Source organism: Merops nubicus, unplaced genomic scaffold (genome assembly GCF_000691845.1).
Source record: "Merops nubicus isolate BGI_N331 unplaced genomic scaffold, ASM69184v1 scaffold22148, whole genome shotgun sequence".
Taxonomy (NCBI): domain Eukaryota; kingdom Metazoa; phylum Chordata; class Aves; order Coraciiformes; family Meropidae; genus Merops; species Merops nubicus.
The window spans coordinates 26,176-45,268 of record NW_008623978.1 but is presented as its reverse complement, the minus strand read 5'-3'; the positions used below and the strand labels follow the sequence as shown (position 1 = coordinate 45,268).

Sequence of the window (19,093 nt, the reverse complement as noted above, 5' to 3'; positions counted from 1 at the left end):
CAGGAGAAACAGCACTCAGTGGTGGCCCCCCTCAACACCAGGAGTATTTTTCAAGCCTCACATGCACCATGTCTTTAAGCACGAGGCTGATGCTATAAGGTTAATGGTTAAAGAAAAAAAAAAACCAACCAATCTCCTTTTTCACTGTTGCCACAGATTAAACACCTACGTGGCTTTTAGAGTGGCGCAAAGCAGGGACCCTGGAAGACAGGCACCGTTTCCAGAGGTCAGAGATGCCCGTGACCCCCCGTGAAACGCTGCTGCCTGCAGCTCCCCGTGACAGCTCTGCTGCGGGTGACTCACCCGAGCCCAGCGCCCTGTCTGCCAGCAGTGAGGTTACCCCACACCCAGCAGCACCCCGCTGGACGTGGCCGAGGTGGACGGCCCCGTGGCAACCCCTGCAGGGCATCTCCTTGCTCTCGCAGAGAGGACAGTGCCACCCCCCTGCAGCTCCCTGCTCTGGCTGTTTCGGGTCGATGTTTTGAGCAGGACGCGTTGCACCGTGGATCAGCTGGGCAGGGCTGAACAATTCAACGTGCAGGAGCTGAGCAAAGGGCTGCTGGTGGCCACGCTGCAGTCACCCACCTCCTCTTGCACAACGCATCCGGCAGGCCCCTGGCACCGGGTCAGGGCCTGGAGGCGGCAGCGGTGACTCACGGAGCGGCCACCTCGCCCCGGCCCCGGGCCACCTCCTGGGCACACACGGCCCCACGGGGATTTTCTGTCCCAGCTGGTGTTGCAGACCAAGCGGTTTCTTGTCCTCGGCGTGTCACCCTCCATGGTTTCCAGCTGGAAACCCTCCCCTGCCTCCCAGGCACTGCCCCGGCCGGAGGACACGGTGCCCACCTTGCAAGCGGCTTGGGGACCCACCCGCACCCCAAAACATGACACAAACCATTACCCAGAACTGGGCTGCAGCTTTTGCTTCTGTTTTCACCCACAAACCCAGCCAAAGCGAGACCTTTCACTCATCAGCAGGGATGCTAGCTTGATGTTCTTGATATCGATATGCCAGCGTGACAGCTGATGGCCAGCCTGGCCGTGGGAGGTTAACACCAGCCCCAGGAGGTTCTTTTTCTGCAGGGCACGCTGGCTTGCACACCTCCAGAGAGGAGAGTGAGCTAATGCTGCGTGGGGAAGATGAGGCTGACCGACCATTTCTCCCCATGAAGCTTCTGGTTTGCACCTTAACGCCCATTTCAAGGGTGGGACAAGCTGCTTTGCTATCTAAATGCAAAGCTCGGGACCCATGCCTATGACACAGTGTTTCCAGCAGCCAAGGGCCTTCTGCCAAACACACCTCTTGGCTCCTCCGTGCCTCTGCTATTACTTATTGTTTAACCTTGTAATTATATTGGCTAACTCTGGTAAGGCATCTCAAGATGCAGCTTGTTGGGAAGATAGCACCAAATTAAGCACTACCAGCCCCAGTTCAGACCCTGACCTCCTCAACCCTCCTCTCCAAGCTTGCACCCAGCATCATCGTGAGCAGGAGCCCTGAAACCCCAGTTCCCTCATCTATAGCCCAGAAACTGCAGACGAGTTATTTGTATGGGCTGCTCTCCGTGGTGTCTGCAATTGTTTAGTAAGTACTGATATGACCAATCTTTTCTGTTCAGTTTTGCCCCACAGTACAGGCTTTCCAAGTACAAATTAAACACAAACATAACCAAGTTTCTAACACTTCCTCAGACAGTAACTTCGGCTGTATACACGTTTTATCAGTGCTGGAAACAAACTCCTTTTGAAAAGCTTTGGGTTTGAAGCATCGTGTCCTGTTGCTTGTTATTCCTACAGGTGCTGCAGTTCAAGTGCAGTCCTGGCCACCACCAAGCAAATGACATTCAGTGCAGGGCCTGGAGACACAGTGACCTTCCAAAGCCACCATCACGGGAGCCTCGTGCAGGCTGTGAATCACACACTTCTGCTGAGCTTCAGAGCACAGCAGCCACCGTGCCTGGCTCTTCAACTCCATAGGAGAGGTTTCAAGTCCAACTTGCACTTCTGGAAGGATGTGATTTTAAGGGCCTGGAACTAATGAAACTTTGCCTTTTTCTCCTAGGAGGCTACGTCTGGGCATTAGTTACAGGTTGCACTGGACACTCAGAGCAGTACTCATACTCTGCAACGATGGCACAGCACACAGCTCAAGGCAAAAAGAAAAAAGCCCAACAGTAGATTTAAATCTCCTGGTTTTGTACAAAGAGGTTACTTAGGGCACACAAGGCAATCTTTTAGCCTTCATTTCCATCCCAAATTCCTCTATGGATATCTGCACCATCACTCCTATTTATAAATAGTTCATCTTTTCACAAACCAGTCGCCTCAGGTTCAGGACTCAGCACTCCCCAGATGGACACGTGAGCTTGGGCAATGCCTCACACCTCTCTACCTTGCTTCTGCAGAACAGGTTAATGACATTTATCCTGCTTGGTGCAACAATAGATGAGAAATCAGTGGAAAGTGCAAGAGCTAGTTAGGAAGCTTTATGCTCAAAATTTTTCCAAACAAGATATTTGTACCTCTGGAGGTATTTAAAAGACGTGTAGATGTGACGTTTAGTGACATGGTTCAGGGGTGACCCGGCAGTGCTGGGTGAACAGTTAGAGTAATTTAGGTTGGAAAAGACCTTTAAGATCTCTATGATTCTTTAGTGTTTAGTATGCATAAAATTGCAGCCACGCAGCTCTTCCCCACACTGATCAAACCTTGCTGGGAGGGTGCAGATGCAAATCCCCACGCCGGGGTATGCAAATATTTGCCGGTGCCAGGGCCGGCACGCCGCAGCTGCACGGGCAGCAACTCACCCCAGCCCCCAGTGTGCGTGTGGTTTGCCATGCAGCGAGCTGCACAGGAGGACCTCTGCATATTCTAAATGCCTGCAAGCAGCTGTTTGCAGGAGAGCCCTGCCAAGACTCCAGTGCCAGCTGTGCTGTGGGGCTGCTGCTAGGGAGGCTGCCGCAGCAACCGCGGCCGAAGGCAGAAAGCTCAAGAAGAAATTCTCAGGGCAGGATGGGGAGATAAGACATTTGAATGAACTAATCTGCAGGGAGTTGCACTGAGTTCACATTAGTCATTTGGGCGTGGATGTCAATGTCTGGCCAACACCATAAGTGGATCCCCCCACCTCCTACACACTCGGTATTATTCAGACATCACCTGATCTTCCCTGGTGACTACAAAGCCACACAGCAGCTGAACCGTGTGCCTTTGTTCCTGGGAAACAACAGGAGGCACTGGACTACCAGCTCGGCAGCACCATTAGCATACTTCCCAGATAAACACTTTCCAAAGCCATTGATCCATCCTGAAGCCTCCCTATCTTAAGTGCACATCTGCAGCAATTTAGTCAGCCAGAAGTCAGGTCATCAGAAGGGCTTTATAAACACCAAGAATTAAAGACCATCTCCATTACCACTAGATGTTTTCTCAAATCCTATCCTACAGTCTGTGCCATTAAACAGATATTAAGGGGTGGCTCAAGAATGCATTTCAAAGGGGAGCTGCTTCATGCCAAGCTTCTGTTTGCCATCCCCTGAAATCCATGAGGTTATCACCCTGCGCTGGTGAGGACTTCAGGACAGTGGATGAGTCACCACAGCAGCTCCTGGGGCGTGTACACAAGCTCAGCTTCTCCATCAAACAGAACCAGCAGCCCCATTTCCTCCCCCCGTGCAGTCCTCCAGAGATTCCCAGCAAAGATTCTCAAGTTCTCCCAAGTTTTACATCATCTATCACAGCAGGCACATGCTCACCCTACAGCTGAAAGTCAATATTATCCCTATTTATAGGGGGAAGAGCTGTTGATGAATTCCAGGCTCCTATCAGAAGCCTGGACGTGTAGCTACAGGACCACTGCAGCCTGGCTTCCCACACACCCAGCACACCAGGCTCCACCCAACACAAACAGCCTGAGACCACAGGCACCAACAGACCCCTATTTCTGTCAGGAAAACGTTGTGGAAGTTAGTTAGAAATCAGGACTGCCAGTACAGGATGTTAGATTCTGGTTTGTCAGATCACTGTTTTTTTTAATTATTATTTTTATCATTACTAGTGTTCAAAATACTTCTATAAACCTTAAACTTGGTTTCCAAGTTTAGCTGGTGACTTCTTTCTGCACACTGGATTTTAACTTGATGAGCATCTGTCTAGGAAGAAATACAAAACTCACTAAAGAACTGCAGTTAATCATTGATTTTTCAAGGCTACAATTTCTTTTTATGCCGGGTCAGATTCCTGCAGGCTACAAGATGAATTCTATGAGGAAGATTCAGCTCTGCCATACCCAGCAGAGTGGATAGCCTCAAAATTGCCTTTCACACACATTATTTTTAGAAAAGAAAACATCAGAATTCAAGATCACTCTTAAAGCTTCTGAATATTCACTAACTGGCGTAAGTGAAATTGTCCAGGATTCTTTTGATACCACAGTGCTTAAAATATCTTTAAAGCACTCTACAAACAGCACTGGATGCAACTCACAAGCTGATGGTAAATATAATTTTAGTGTCCTAAATTTGTTTGTGGGTTTGTGTTTAGGGTCTGTGTTTTTTTTTTTGATGTTCTCTGGTGCTGGAACAACCCACAAATACTAAACAGCAGAGGCAATTAAAAAAATTGGTTTTTTTTTTCCCCACTGTTGCCAAAAGGCAGAAATCTAAAAAAGATACTCTGCTGGAAGTCAGGGCAAAGGTGAAGTGTATTTGAGGTGTACTCTGTCATCACAGTAAGAGCTGAAGCACATGATGCTTCCTACCCTCAGCTCCTAAAAATGGGTATAAACTGCAGCTGAACAATGGTACCACCAAACAGCCCATGGAAGAGCCATGCCCCATCTCTGCCATTATCAAAGATGTTACAGTGCCACCTTCAGTCTGAAAACGTGGGGAGAAAATCCCTTTCACATCTAACCATGACAGCAGGAGGATTTCCAGGGGACTCTGCTAGCTGCAGACATTAAGCAACCGCAGGTTCCCATTTGCCCCCTGTGGCAGTAGAAAATAAACCATCACCTCCAACGGGTGAAACTCCACCTCTGGAACCACTGGCACACTGAAGGGTTTTGCCTGTCCTTATAGATTCATGGGATGAAGCCTGAGTAAAAGCTGAACCATGCCTTAAGTTACTTCTAGATACATCTTAGGCAGATAAATGGGATTTCTGACTCTTACAGGTATTTAAAACATGTCTGGTAGAGAACCATTCATCATGTCTCACACTGGGTAGTCCTAGGGCAGGAAAGAATGGTTCTCATGCTCAAGGACGATGGAAAGAAATCACTTCTCATTTCAGAGCAGGCTTTGCCAGGGCAGTTCCAGGGAATCCATTGACTGCAAATTGCTGCTGGGAAGCGGTGTCGGGGCGGGCGCAGCCCCAGCTGCCCTGCTCACGCCTGGGCTGGCTCCTGCCAGGCTGCTGCTGTGCACAGGGAATTCACCCCCTGTTCCCCAGCCCGTGCAGCCACACCAGGCTTTCAACAGCCCTGCAGGGAGACCCTGCTCCCAGTTCTGTGCTTAAACCTGGCTCGTGAGAGGCAAAATGCCACCAACTACAAGATCCACTCCAAACCTCTACCTAGAGCTCTATAAAACTGCAGCCGCCTGAGACACTTGCTCTATGCATAATTTATGTGCTTTCCCATTCAACACATAGTAATTAGTCATTGCTGACACTTGTATGAATGGGAGCTCTGATAAATGCAAAAACCAGAGGACTTCTATTGCAGGCATATTCCACGACTAGTCTTTTGCTCCTTATCTAATTTGAGCTGTTCATCTGAAATAATTTGCTAATAAATCGTTCCTTAATTGAAGATTTTTTTTTTTAAAGAAAAGCCCTGCTACTTTTAACACAACCCAGAATCATCTTTTACAAGCAGAAATATTTTGAAGAGTAGAATGCTTCCCCTCAGTGTGATGCTGGGAATAAATACAGGGAGCAACATAATCAGTCTGACTAGAAAGCAGCAGTGATGTACTTAGTTATCACACCACACTAATCCTCTGTCAGGTGACTGCTCACAAGATTTCTTTAAGCCCTCATTACAGAGGCAGAAATCCAGAACTAGGACATACACTGTAGTGACCCCAAAGTAACAAGTTTAACCTCTAAGAGATCTTGGTGGGATTTACATGCTGACCTGGCCGTGACAAATTGCCCATTTCAAGGTAGGTTGTACTTCAGCAGCAAAAAAGCTGCAGACAAATAAGACAAGTATCTCTGCTATCTGTTCCTCTGAAGGCAAATAAAGAAACAACTAATTGAAGTGTTAGAAAGAGAAACAGCTTTTGCTAAGCAGACAGAAGACACACAATTAATAATTGGGGTTTCAGATCTCCTTCCAGGAGCTCTGAACCTGCAGCTTGGCAGAGGTGAGGCTTTTAATTCTCTCATTAGAAGGCCGCACAATTGAACAGCTATTAATTTCAGTTTTTTATGATAATAAGATAAAATTGTATGACAGCAAATCCTACAAGTCAGCTTAAGATATTTGTATTTGTTACTGTTGTTTGTTAGGGCCCCCAGCAGTGCCCCTGCCTGCACCCATCAACACTGAGGCTTCCACCGAGTTACCTTGCCAAGTAAATCCTAAGTATATTACCTTTAGAAGGTGCTTCTAAAAGGAAGGGCATTGGGTTAAGCCTATTATTGTCAAAAAAAGCCCTAGTCCAAGTCTTTGTTTACAAAATAAATAAAATATAGAGTACTATATTTACCAAATATGCCAGGAGACTGGTCCAATCTTGGAAAAAAAAAAAACAGCAAAACTCCAAACTCACCTTGATCATTTCTGCCACGTAACTTTCTGGTCCTGTATATTCTGTTGAGTCTTTTACTTTCACCAAGACAATAAAGCACAAATAATGCCACATGTTGTGCTCTTCTTTAATGTGCTCTTCAAACGTGACTGTCTTGTTATCAAACTTATCTCTTTCCAAACCTACAAGAGTGACACAGAAGTATTTGCAAACTGGTACAAAGAAAGTAAGTTCCAAGACCAAAACTTGTTCCTACAGTCTGCCTCACAACTGAACAGCCACAATCATCCTTAAATCAACACTGAGTAACAGGGATGAGCTTTCTAATAAATGCCCACAATGCAGTGAAGAGAGGAAAGAAGACATTACAAGCTCTGCTCACACTTATTACACAGAACAGAAAACTTTGGGTTATAAAAAGGTAGCTACCTTGTATGCAATCAGCTTGCTTGGAAATAAATGACTACCAAAAACTCCCCCATTCCAGTAGGAAATTATTAGTTGAAGCACAGGAGAAACAGGAACTGAAGATTTGAGGAAAGCCTGCATACTGGGCATACATTCCCCAATCACTTCTTCCTGCCAAGCTCCTGGGCACGTGGTACCCAAGAATATCAACTAGCTGAGGAATGCAAGGTAGGAACAGCCAGTAACTCAAGACTCCTGTTCTCTGCGAGTCTGCAGCTCCCTCTGACTGAGCCCTTCTTCTTAAGTGTGTTTCTACACTTACCACAAATAAAGCAAGTAGTTTTTAAAATTTCTTCTTTCTTCTGCTTTTCACTCCTTAAATCAGCAAACGTGTCAATGATCACACCAAAAATCAGGTTAAGGACAATAATGATGACCATGAAGAAGAATAACAGATCGTATATCACTCTAGCAGCAAAGAGAGGTTCCTGCAAGATACATATTCATAATTAACAATCCAAATAGATGCACATCAAGCCCTTGCAGTGCCTTTCTCACTTCAGCAATTGTCTGCTGCCCCACAACCCCTCCCTTCAGAGCCTCCATTTCTGATGCTCTCCAGTGATAACTTACAACTCAAGACATTAAGTGAAACTAATATGTGAGATAACTGAAAGAAAAGCCAAATTAGTCAGCTACCAGCATGCTCTTTCTGCTTACTGTGTCCAAATCTGCCCTCTTCTCTCTCACACACACTGAAACTTGTTCTCTCCTCACCCTGCAAATCCATCCAAATTACCTTAACCTTAATCTGCTTAGATGGAAATGACGTACCAGTGTTGACCACAAAGTCTTTTTTTTGGAATTTGACAGTATTCATTTAATTTCTGCTAACAACCTTGTATGTGGACACTAAGTTGGACATCCCAGTACCCGTTCCAGGCTTATTGCAGGTCTGAATGCCCCAACACCTAACCCCACTTTCAGAATCATCCTGCCAGCTGGGTGTCCAACTTTCCTGAAGAACTATTTAACTCATAAACTGAAAATAAGGCTAAATATTAGAAAACACTTTGAAATTGCAGACAAACCAGGAGAACATTCACTCTGACCAAGACTGCTTCTTTGGGCTTAAGCTGGTTTTGGGAAATGAACAGAGGGAGGACATGGGCAATACCTGCTGCTCTGACTGGCCATCGCTGGGTGACGACAGCTCCAAGCAACATCCATCCTTCCTTCCCACAGTCCCAGCTCCAAGCCCTCTTGATCCCTGTCTTCTCATCCATTCCCCACTTCACACATCTGCCCTTTCCCTAGTGATGCTCCCCACAGAAGCTCATCCCACTGGCATGATATCAGCTACCAGTGTACTTTCCTTCTGCTCCCTCATGTTGCTCATTCACTAGCTCGTACTGATCTCGTTTCTTCAGACCCTGAACTCCCACAGCACAGACTGTTGGCTACCCCATTTCTGTTCCTTCAGGCCCCATTCTAGACAACCCTCAAGCTCAGAAGGCCCTAAAATAAGGATAGGTAGAAGCCTATTTGACCTGATTCTGCAGAGATCTCACTGTGTTACACAGTGTGGTCCCTTCAGTTGCGATGCTCCCACATCTCTTCAACGGGAGCGTATACACGTTTTCCCCAGCAGAACCAGATCCCCAGCCCTACATGGTTATCACTCTTCCACCCCCATCCAGTGATAATTTACCTCCTTGGATGGTTTCCTGAGCACATCACCTACTCCACCCCCACTCCGGAGCCCGTGACTCAGTACAGTAACAATGCACATCAGCAACGTCTCGCACGTATGCTCTTTATTCTCTTCCTCCATTTCTTCAGCAATCACTTCTGTTAACACAGCAAGCAAAGACACGTTTCAAAGGCAAGAAGATCACTTTTAAACAATTCTCCCCCTTCTTTGCTGGTGATGCTCTCTCTCCCCTTTGCAAAAACTGTCCCATTTCCAGCCAGTGTTGCAAACCTCTTGAGCTCTTGCAAAGAGCCGAGCACCAGAGCAGCTCTCTGCCCCCATCTCCCCACCAGCAGAGTTTTCTTTTGGGCTTGAACTGCTGTCTCTGACTTGGTTGAATATCTCTTTCCATTTCTGTTAGCATGCATAGCTCAGATCACCAGATGCCTGTTTATACAGAATCATAGCTTTTTGACAGCTCAGAGGACAAAGTGTTGCCTCTTACACTCTCCCTTGGTGCCTGACAGATTGCACAGCCTTTGGGCTGCACTCAAAATGGCAACTCCAACTTGTATTTTTCAAATGGCTAAAATATCACTGCTTATGGAAACAGTGTTTTGCTAAAAAAAAAAAATAGCACACTTTTTTTGACCCTCTCTTCCATTTGGCTGAAGCCTCCAACTTCACTGTTTCAACTGCAGAGCTGCTAGAATTAATTACCTAATCTCATGTACTCTCCTTGTACCCATTAAAAGTCTCATGACTTTCACTTCATCATAAAAACCACTCATGAGCAGATCCCACCTTCCCACAGACAGCCTTAGAGAAGCCCAAATATCCCTGTGCAATCCAGAAATAGCCAAAACCCATGATGGCAGAGAAATGGTCAAAGATTTGGGCATCATTAATGTCCCTGAACATATAAGACGCTGATATCAGCTTGATAAATATGATTTAAACCTGTCTCTGGAGTTTCCCTTCCTGCAGCAAGGGTGTATGAGGAGAAAGCAGCACACTCCTGGAGCTGAATAAAGCAGCTGTTCTTGTATCAATGTTGAATCTTAGCTTATCAAAGAGGACACTTGAGCAAAACAGAGCCACCTCCTCTCACGAGCATGGGCTCGTGGCCATTATTGACCTTTAAAACATTTGACCATCTAAGAGCTCTGCTTCTAAGAGAAATAGTGATAGGTTCTGTCTGGCTCTCACAGCCAGCACCATAAATCTCTGAGAAGTAAATTACATTTTCTTGAAAATAAAAGTGAAATATTTCAATATCCAATCTGAGGCTGGCGATTATGCTACAAGTAATATCTCACATGCACTTTTTTGAGCTCAAAACCCCCCAAACCCACCCTGTCTACTTAATCCATTGAGTACTTCCTGCTATGATATTAAAAAGAGTTTCCTCAGCTAGACAGAAGAACGCTGACAATAAATGATGTTCTGCTCCATATTTCACAGGGTATTATCCTCTGAGATCACATTTAACAGCCTAATGTTTTAAAATAATAAACTTTGCACAGAGGTGAACTGCATCACTTCCTTCTCAAGCTGATAAGGCAGAAAATGGAAGAGTGACTGTTTTTATCAATGTATCATTTAGTTTAAGTCTCTTTAGTTTAATCATGTCATGTAACAACTGTTATTTATACTATTGGCCTAAATTAATCCTACTTCCCATTATAGCTTTGCTCCCCAATTGATTAGAGGAGATTTATTAAGAAATTATTATTTTTTTTTAAATTTAAGGTACTTAACAAGGTAAAAGTGTGAAAACTCAGGGTGTGAGTTAGGAATTCAGCAGCAGGTACTCACGGTCTGAAGGGATGATTGAAGAACAGTTTTCACTGCTCCCTGCTTTGCATACATCTGAATAGAGAAACTCCCCAGTCATGGTCTCACCTGGTTCTGTGCGATCTACAGACAGAAGGTGATGAATCAAAGGAATACTTCAACATTTTGTACATTTTGCCAGATCACTTCTCAGATGTTAAGGTACCCCCCACAGTCAGTGTGCAATGACTAGGCAGATTTAGAATAATATATTATCCTAGAGTTCAGAAAGGCACAGTACTCTCCAGTTTATACATTCAACTATTTTAAATTCCAAGAATCCCCAAATTCTTCTATGAATTAAAGACCAAAATTGTGCATTTCTTTTCCATCAGCTCCAAAGTTCAGAGAGCAACGGAAACGGTTCCAAAATTACTATGTTCTACTACACAGTGAATTTTGAGGGTGCCTTGAAAACTTGCCTTTGACTGCCTTACAAGTATCAAAGCAAGCCTACTGCCACACAGCAATATGTCTTTGGCATTCCTCCATCTGCATGGAAACGTGAAATAACAGCATCAGGAGGGTTTGGGTCCCTCACAGGGTTGGCAGTAAATTAGAAAGAACAGTGGGAATGTCAAATAATACTTGTCTGAATAGCTTGAGTGTCAGAGGAAAAAAAACAAAGACACAACAGAACAAGACAAACCCCAAACCACTCCTCTAACAAATTTAATTTCTGTGTTTCCCACCTGCTGACTTTGTGAGTCTAAGTTAGATGCTGCAGGTTGGAAAAAGAAACCCAATTTGCAACTTAAAAATAAGCAATCTAAGGTCAGCACAGAGAAGTCTGCTACAGAGATTTAATGGAGCAAGTATTTGAGGGAGGTTAATACAGTCTCTACAACTATGAGCAGACTAGAATTAGAGAGATAAACCTTTGCTTCACAGGAGCATCTTTTTGATGCCCTTCATTTATAATTAGCCTCTTAGTTCAGATGAAATATTAATTTTTGCTAGGCTGAAACTAAACCCCACCACTGAAAGCCAATATAAGCACTTGAGACCTGGCAACCCGAGGCAGAAGTGAATTCTCCCACTGCAGAGCCTTCTCCACCATGGCCTAAAGTCTGCTTGTAATTAAACTGAGGGAGTAGGTGTAGCAGAATTAGATACTCTCAACTGTTGTAGCCAACAGTGAGGGGAGAAATCTCAGCCATGTGCAGAAAAGCCCAAGTGCTATCTCCAGGGGTTCTCCTCCCCATCCCTCTTTGTGCCGCAGCAGATTGCAACATTGTAAAAACACCCTGGCACTCCTTTGTCCCAATCAGCTTGATTAGTTTTATATTTTATTTTCTGTTTAAACAGTATCCTTTGTGAAAAAGAAATTGTCAAGCTGCTGAGGCAATCAGCAGGATTGCCAAAGGCAGAAGACACGCCGCAGACCCTGGGGAACAAATGCCCACGATGTTCTTCCCCATGGAAACGAGTCTCTGGCACCAACCTGGCAGTAACGTTTCGTTGGGGAGCTTGTCCACTTCCAGGATGAAGTCATCTTTGAAGAAGAGGTAGCCCACTATGGAGAACAGGTAGACCAGGATGAGGGCGAGCACGGCGGTGAGGATGATGGAGCGCCCGTTGCGGGTGACGCTCTTGATGACGTTCAGCAAGGTCTCCTCCCGGTACACCAGGTCAAAGAGCTGGGGGACAACACACAAGAGCAAAGGCTGCTGCCCACGGGTACTGCCAGCACCACTGGTGCCATGCTGCACCTTGTTTTGGGAGGGGAGTGACCTTTAAAGGTCATCTAAGCCATAACACGGAGCAGCATGGTAACGACATCTATCTGGTGTTGTAAAGAGCATGTAAAGCACTTTTTGCCTTTTATAGTTATCTGAAATCAAACATAGTAGTGAAGAAAAATCTAGCAGGAGGTGAGGAAGATAGGGTCCCTCACCCCCACTGCAGCTGTCTTGAGCCACGCACTTTGAAACAGGACTGGAGGCAGCTGTACCCTCCTCTTCCTCTCCACTTCACGGACTCCAGGCCTGAGCAGCAGCTTGGGAAGATGTCCCTGCTGTGAGGGCCACAGCTCGTGCTTGAAACAAAACTGTTGACACGTGCTGTCACCTTTATACTACTACTACCTGCCCCACAACCACCTCAAAACAGCTCATTTCAAAACACAACTATCTCCCTTCACTCTTAGTTTACTACACACATTAATAAATGAGCAATATTTTTTTTTTTCCCTCCAAATTCTTTGTTTAAATTTCCTTACAGATTTTTCCTTCATTTCTCACTCCTCTGGGTCTGGGACAGTTCACCAGCACAGCCCAGGCAGGTTGCTGGCTGTGCTGGTTGGCAGTGAGAGAAGAGGCATTTGTTAAATTGGACCTACACGAGCACAGAAAACAATTCAGGTACCAGAGGATATAATGAGCATCAAACAAAGGGACAAAAATAGAGTGTTCTCAATGGGATTTAAAGTTTCCTTTAAAAGTGACACATCTTCTCCACCAACACTAGATACACTCCTTCAGTGCTTGCTCTTAGAAGCCATGTGCTGTGCAAGATGAATTCCACCCCAAACACAAAACCCACGTATGCCAGGCACCCCTGTCAGTCCTGTGAGGTCTGGAGTCCAGCTCAGGAGATCCTCCAGTTACCCAACTGCTCCAAGAGCCTGGATGCTATGTCAGTGCCAATAACAGAGTAAACCACCTGCAGACAGTGTGCCTCTTCCCCACAGCATGGTAACTCCAGAAGAGTGCCTGCTGTCCAGCTAACACTGCCACAGCTTGAGTTTTCTGTAACTTTTTTCCCCCTCTTGTAAGGGCTTATATGACCTTAACACAGCTTAAACCTTCACTAGATATTGATGTCAGAGTCATGACATTTTAAATTGTTTTATTCTCTTGGATGTTAGAGCAGGGTCACAACCAGTACATTAACCTAGCAAACCTCAGATTTAGAAGTCTGAGGACTAACATACATGGGAAAATGGTAAAAACCTTCATTCTAACTGCATGCACATTTACTGTAATGAGCAATTTTAACTAAATTTAAAGACATCTGGTATAATAAACTTGAGAAGAACAAAATAGTCTCTGCTTGTCTGAGCAAATAAGGAAGAGGGGATGTGGCAGGAGTCCTGTAGTCTCCCACCATAACTTCTCCCAAGCCTCATCTCCAGTGTACAGCTCTTACTGGTGCCTGTCCAAGGGCTTCCCAGCAGTGAAACAGAAAGCAAGCAGTGCATGACCTCTAGATACACTCGAGATGGGACTTGACAAACAGACAGAGTGAACACCTACCAACAAACTGTAGAAGAACTCATGTACGAAGAGCCCCAGAGCACAGATCAGAAGGTACAGCAGGTGGTACAGAAACTCCACGTCCATGATCATCGCCTTGTATCCTCTAGTGAAGGTTCCACAGTTACCCACAAAGCTCATCAGAAAAATTATTTTATTACAAACCTACGGAAGGATTAACCATAAATTAGTTACAACACGTGGCTTTCTGGATGAAAAGGGCATTTTTCAAAGCTGGAGATAACCAGGCTCCCTGCAGTATCAAACTGAATTCTCTGTTCCATGGCAGAGTTTTACATGTCTCTCCAAACCTGCTCTCTGCTGTTTTCTGCATAGCTGAGACAACGAGCCAAAACTGGAACTGCACATGTCTAATAAAACACGAGCACTGACTCCTGTCTCCAGCTTGTTCTCAAAGGGCATCAAGACTAAGATTTGGAGAAGTAAAACCACTCCCTGGTGTGAGAGAGAAGTGTTACCAAAAAGCCCAACCCCTCTCCTAAGCACGCCACTTTCTGCAGCCAAAGAACTCTCTAGCTTGCAGCAGCCCAACACCAGAACACCCATCATGGCTTGCTAATAAGCAAGTGCTCCAGATGCCCTCAGCAACTGCACCCAGTAATCCTCCTGTGAGGCACCAGACGTCAACCCCAGAAGGAAAGCTGCCTCTGACTCCCCTGGAACCCACAAAATGCTGCAATTACCAATAATTACCAATAACAACCAGCACCACTCTCACAGTGCAGCTCTGACTCTGCAGTGCAGGGCACCCAGTGACATATTTTGAAGACAAGGAGTGCTTTTAAATCATAGAATCACAGGATTGTTTTGGTTGGAAGAGACCTTCAAGATCATCCAGTCCAACCATTCCCCCAGCACTGCCAGGTCCCCACTGCCCCGTGTCCCTCACCCCACATCTCCACAGCTTGGAAGCCCCTCCAGGGGTGGGGACTCGACCACTGCCCTGGGCAACCCCTGCAGGGAGGAAATTGTTCCTCAGATCCAACCTAAAACTGCCCTGGAGCAACTTGAGGCCGTTTCCTGTTGTCCTCCCAGTTGTTCCTTGGGAGCAGAGCCTGACCCCCACCTGGCTCCAACCACCTTTCAGAGAGATGTAGAGAGCAAGGTCTCCCCTGAGCCTCCTTCATTCAGGTCCCTCAGCTGCTCCTCACCACACTTGGGCTCTAGACCCCTCCTTTGTTGCCCCTCAATCAAGGTCCTTCTTGGAGTGAGGGGCCCAAAACTGAACCCACTAATTGAAGGGCAGCCTCTCCAGTGCAGAGTACAGGGGGATGACCTCTGCCCCAGTCCTGCTGGTCACACCAGTGCTGATGAAAGCCAGGAAGCTGTTGGCCTTCTTGGCCACCTGGGCACAGCACTGGCTCGTATTCAGCTGGCTACTGACCAGTGCCCCCAGGTCCATGAGGCATTTGTAAGCCGAGCACTTCGCAATGCAGGCAAAGCCTCAGTGAAGATGCATCTTTGCACAGCTCCTGCTGACTCAGAGAGAAACCCTTCTGGCCACAAGAGACCACAAGTATCCGGGTTTGAGCGTTAATTGAGTTCTCTGGTGGCTCAGCTTTGCATGCTCAGGCCACACATGACTGCAGCAAAACTGCTTAGTGTCAGTTTTTGGCTGGCAGGTAGACTGCAGACAGACATTTGGGAAATGCATTGTTTAGTGAGTCTTACACAACCCCAAAAGCACCGTAGTGTAGTCACTGAGCAGGAGATGGGCTCGAGCGAGTAACTGTGTGCTCCACGGTCACACAGGCTTCCTTGCATTTCTGGCTGGGGTGGGAGCTGTTTCTAGACTGTGGCAAAACTGAGTGAAACCTTAGAGCTCTCCAGCCTGGGGAACCAGGATTAAATGAACAGCAGCAAAGCACTTCTGCTACTAACAGTCCAACGGGGGAATTACTCCTCCCACCAGCTCCACCACAACATCCCAGGCTATTTTGCCTGACATCTTCACAAGCAGGTAACAAACCCTTACGTAAGATACAAGAGAAACTTCAAACAAAGCCCACTCGATACTTACGTTGAATGCACCCAGAAGAAATAAAGTAGGTTGTAAACCAACTGAAAATATTAGTCTCAATATTGTGGAGGCGATTAAGGCTCGGATGCCGTGGGGCTTCGGGAGCGCGATAACGATGGCCAGGGAGATGAGCATGGCTGTCCACAGCAAGCCTGACAAGTGGGGCTCCAGTGTTCCTAGGGTGGAGAGGAAGAACAACGAACCCCATTTCAGGACTTTGTAGAGCCAAACAAAGCCAAAATAACTGTTTTATCTTATCTTTGGTGGGGCATCATCAAGCCTCACGTTCAGACACCGCCGATTTCCAAGCGCCAAGAGGAACATCTGAGCCCGATGCCTTCAGCAGATTTTAATTACAAACTTGTTACTAAAGCATTATGTAAATAATAAGCCCAAGTCTTCTAGGATTCTTCACTCTCGTGCTCATTACCCATACAGCTTGAATGCTGAGGAGGAGAAGCATTTTGCTGATGGGTTCTCTAGAGGCACTGAATGGGGAGGTGAAGATGGACAACACACTCCTCCAGGTCCAGCTTCCCAGCAGATTCTCCTGTTATGTTTTTGGTCAAAAACTCTGTACCAGTTTTTGTCATCTCTTGCTATTTCTGGTTCTATTTAGGCTGTCCCGTGAGACTGGCTGATTACATAAGAGCAAGCCCATGTTTCTAAAAATACACTTCTCTGGAAGAGCCATAAAAAATTCTCAGCCAAAAGTGCTATTTACCCGAGGTTTATGCAGAATATAAAACACATCTCTGCCTCAAAACTGACAAACTCTACAGTTTTTCTTCAAGCAACTGGTTCCTCAACACACAAAAAGGCAAACCCCCCCAGATTTCACAGCACTCTGCAGCCCTTCTGCAAGCACCTCCTCAGAGGACTGTTGTGTTTCATTGGCAAGACACTCACCGAGGGCTTTTTCCTTCCCCCACCCAGGCTCAGAAGGCTTAGGAAACATTACTCTCATCTGACTACCACAAGCAGCCATTTAATTTTGTTCCAAATCACTGTAGATTAATAAAGACAGCAGAGGATAGATGGAAATTAAAACTTAATAAGCGTGCAGTTGAGCAGATGTTTCTGCTGTCTGAAGGGAGTGGGGATCCCCCAGCAGCCCAGAGCATGAGGTGCTGAGCTCCAGCCAGAGCCACCTGAGTGGGCAGGACAAACCCCACAGAGGGGAGAGAGACAAACCATCTGCAGAAGCTTATTTAGGACCTCTGTGGGAACTGCAGGATCCTGAAGGATCCTGCCTGCACAACACAGGTGTCTGAACATCCCAGCCATTGCCACGCCAGCCCCAGCACAGGAGTGTATTTGGCTCCAGAAGCTGCAGCAGTTCCCAGCAGGGCTGCAAACGCCCCCTGGGGAAGGTGCCTGCAGCCCTGAGCCTCTCACCCACCCTGGGCAGGCCCCAGAGTGCTGCCAGGACAGACACCTCTGTGGCTGGGCACATGCTCGTGGGCAGAGTGGGGCTCAGGGCACGGGCTGCTCTCTGCTCCCTGGTGATGGAGACAGGCTGGGAGCAGAGTCTTGGCCCGTGGCAAGTGAAGCTCACTGAGTTAGTGGCCACTTGACAGCCCAGTCTGCACCCAGCCCAGCGTGGGAGCCCTGCTGCAGCACACACAGCCCACTACACAGCAGTGGGCAGCAGGAACGTGTCACTGGTAGGAAGCTCTCCCCCACTCTGGAATTCTCACCATTCCAGCACTGAATTCCAGGCATCCAGTTCTGTTTCTGCTCCTCAAGTCAGAAGCTGTACAGCTCCTGCTACAGTCAGATGCTAATCAGCTGCTCAGTTCACCGTGTCTGGGCAATGCAAGGCACTGACAACTTCCCCCAAAGGGTCTCTTTTCAAGAGTCTTTTTTTAAGAAAAGCTAAATATAAATCAAACATCTATTTATTTTTCACTTTGGACTGTAAGAAGTAGAGAAAGATTTTATCAAAGTGCTCCCCGACAAAAAGTATTTCAAATATGTAGGGTAGGTCATCTTCAAAATGCCAAATGATTCCCCCACTAGTCTTGCAGCTTGTAACCTCAACAAACTTGTTTCCCAGCCCTCCTAGCAGCCATAAATCTGGACTTCTAACCCAGGTAGCCCCACAGTCTGCTGTCACAAAATGTGACACAGAGGTACAGCAGCCAAAACCACAGCCTGATGGTGCAGAGTTTCTCCTCTCAGGAGAAGCAGATGTTGGTCTAAACCATCCCACACCTTCTCACAGACCTTATCAGGATGCAGAACCCCTAAACTCGAGTTCTGCATGCCCACTGTGACCATAAGCTGCTATCAAACACCACTGCTCTTCTTGAGCTGTGTTGTCTTTGGGTTCTCTCCTTGGCAACCAACAGGAGAAAGATGCAGAGGGAAGTTCAACAGCAAAAGATAAGTATCTTCACTGGCTCTGTTGCATTATGAATCTCAAAGAAAGGGAAGTGAAGGCTTCACCATGAATCACCCTCTCCAGGAGGAGTTTTACTGCTGGGGTCCTTATTTACTCTAGTTGATATGGGTGTGGAAAAAGCTCCTACCCAGAAATTTCCTTTACATTGGCTTTACACAACAGAGGCATTCACAAGAATATTTATCCAAATGTCCTGATTCTTGCTGACATGACTACACACCTCAACCTGCCCTGGGGTGCATCTCTTGGGAGAGGATGATCTAACATCATCATGAGCATCATCAGGACTCCACTGGGAGTATTTACTGGATTGGCTCTAAGAACCCCCACTGTCACCCAAACCCACCACTTGGATCAAAAGCAACTTCCAGGAGACTTATTACAGGAAGATTGTGCAATGGCACATGAACTGCATTGTTAACCTGCACTGTTAGATGTGACAAGCCCAGCTGATGGCAAGGCACCTGGAGCAGCAGGTTGCCCCCAAGCCAGGGGACATGGCTAGCATGCTCCTCCTCACTCCTGAGAGCAACCTCAACAGGAACAGGGGGCAGATGGGCTCTTGTCCTGCATCCTCCATCCATTTCTCATGGCGTGAGGTAGGTCACTCCACCCTCGTCCACCTCACCTGCCAACACAAGGTTCACCTCACTCACCCAACCCCAACACTCAGAGGCTTCCTGAAGTGCT

At 46.6% G+C, this 19,093-nt stretch overlaps 1 protein-coding gene across 1 annotated transcript in view; it reads right to left on the bottom strand.

Moving 5' to 3' along the window:
* LOC103777710 (inositol 1,4,5-trisphosphate receptor type 1-like) overlaps positions 1–19,093 on the bottom strand; it is a gene marked incomplete at its 5' end in the record, with an annotated part of 47,481 nt that overhangs the window by 10,204 nt on the left and 18,184 nt on the right. Inside the window, 7 exons of the mRNA XM_008945268.1 lie at positions 6,783–6,943; positions 7,492–7,657; positions 8,881–9,020; positions 10,681–10,782; positions 12,143–12,338; positions 13,956–14,120; positions 15,997–16,172. Coding sequence (XP_008943516.1) covers positions 6,783–6,943; positions 7,492–7,657; positions 8,881–9,020; positions 10,681–10,782; positions 12,143–12,338; positions 13,956–14,120; positions 15,997–16,172 — 1,106 coding nt within the window. The remainder of the gene's footprint in view (positions 1–6,782; positions 6,944–7,491; positions 7,658–8,880; positions 9,021–10,680; positions 10,783–12,142; positions 12,339–13,955; positions 14,121–15,996; positions 16,173–19,093) is intronic.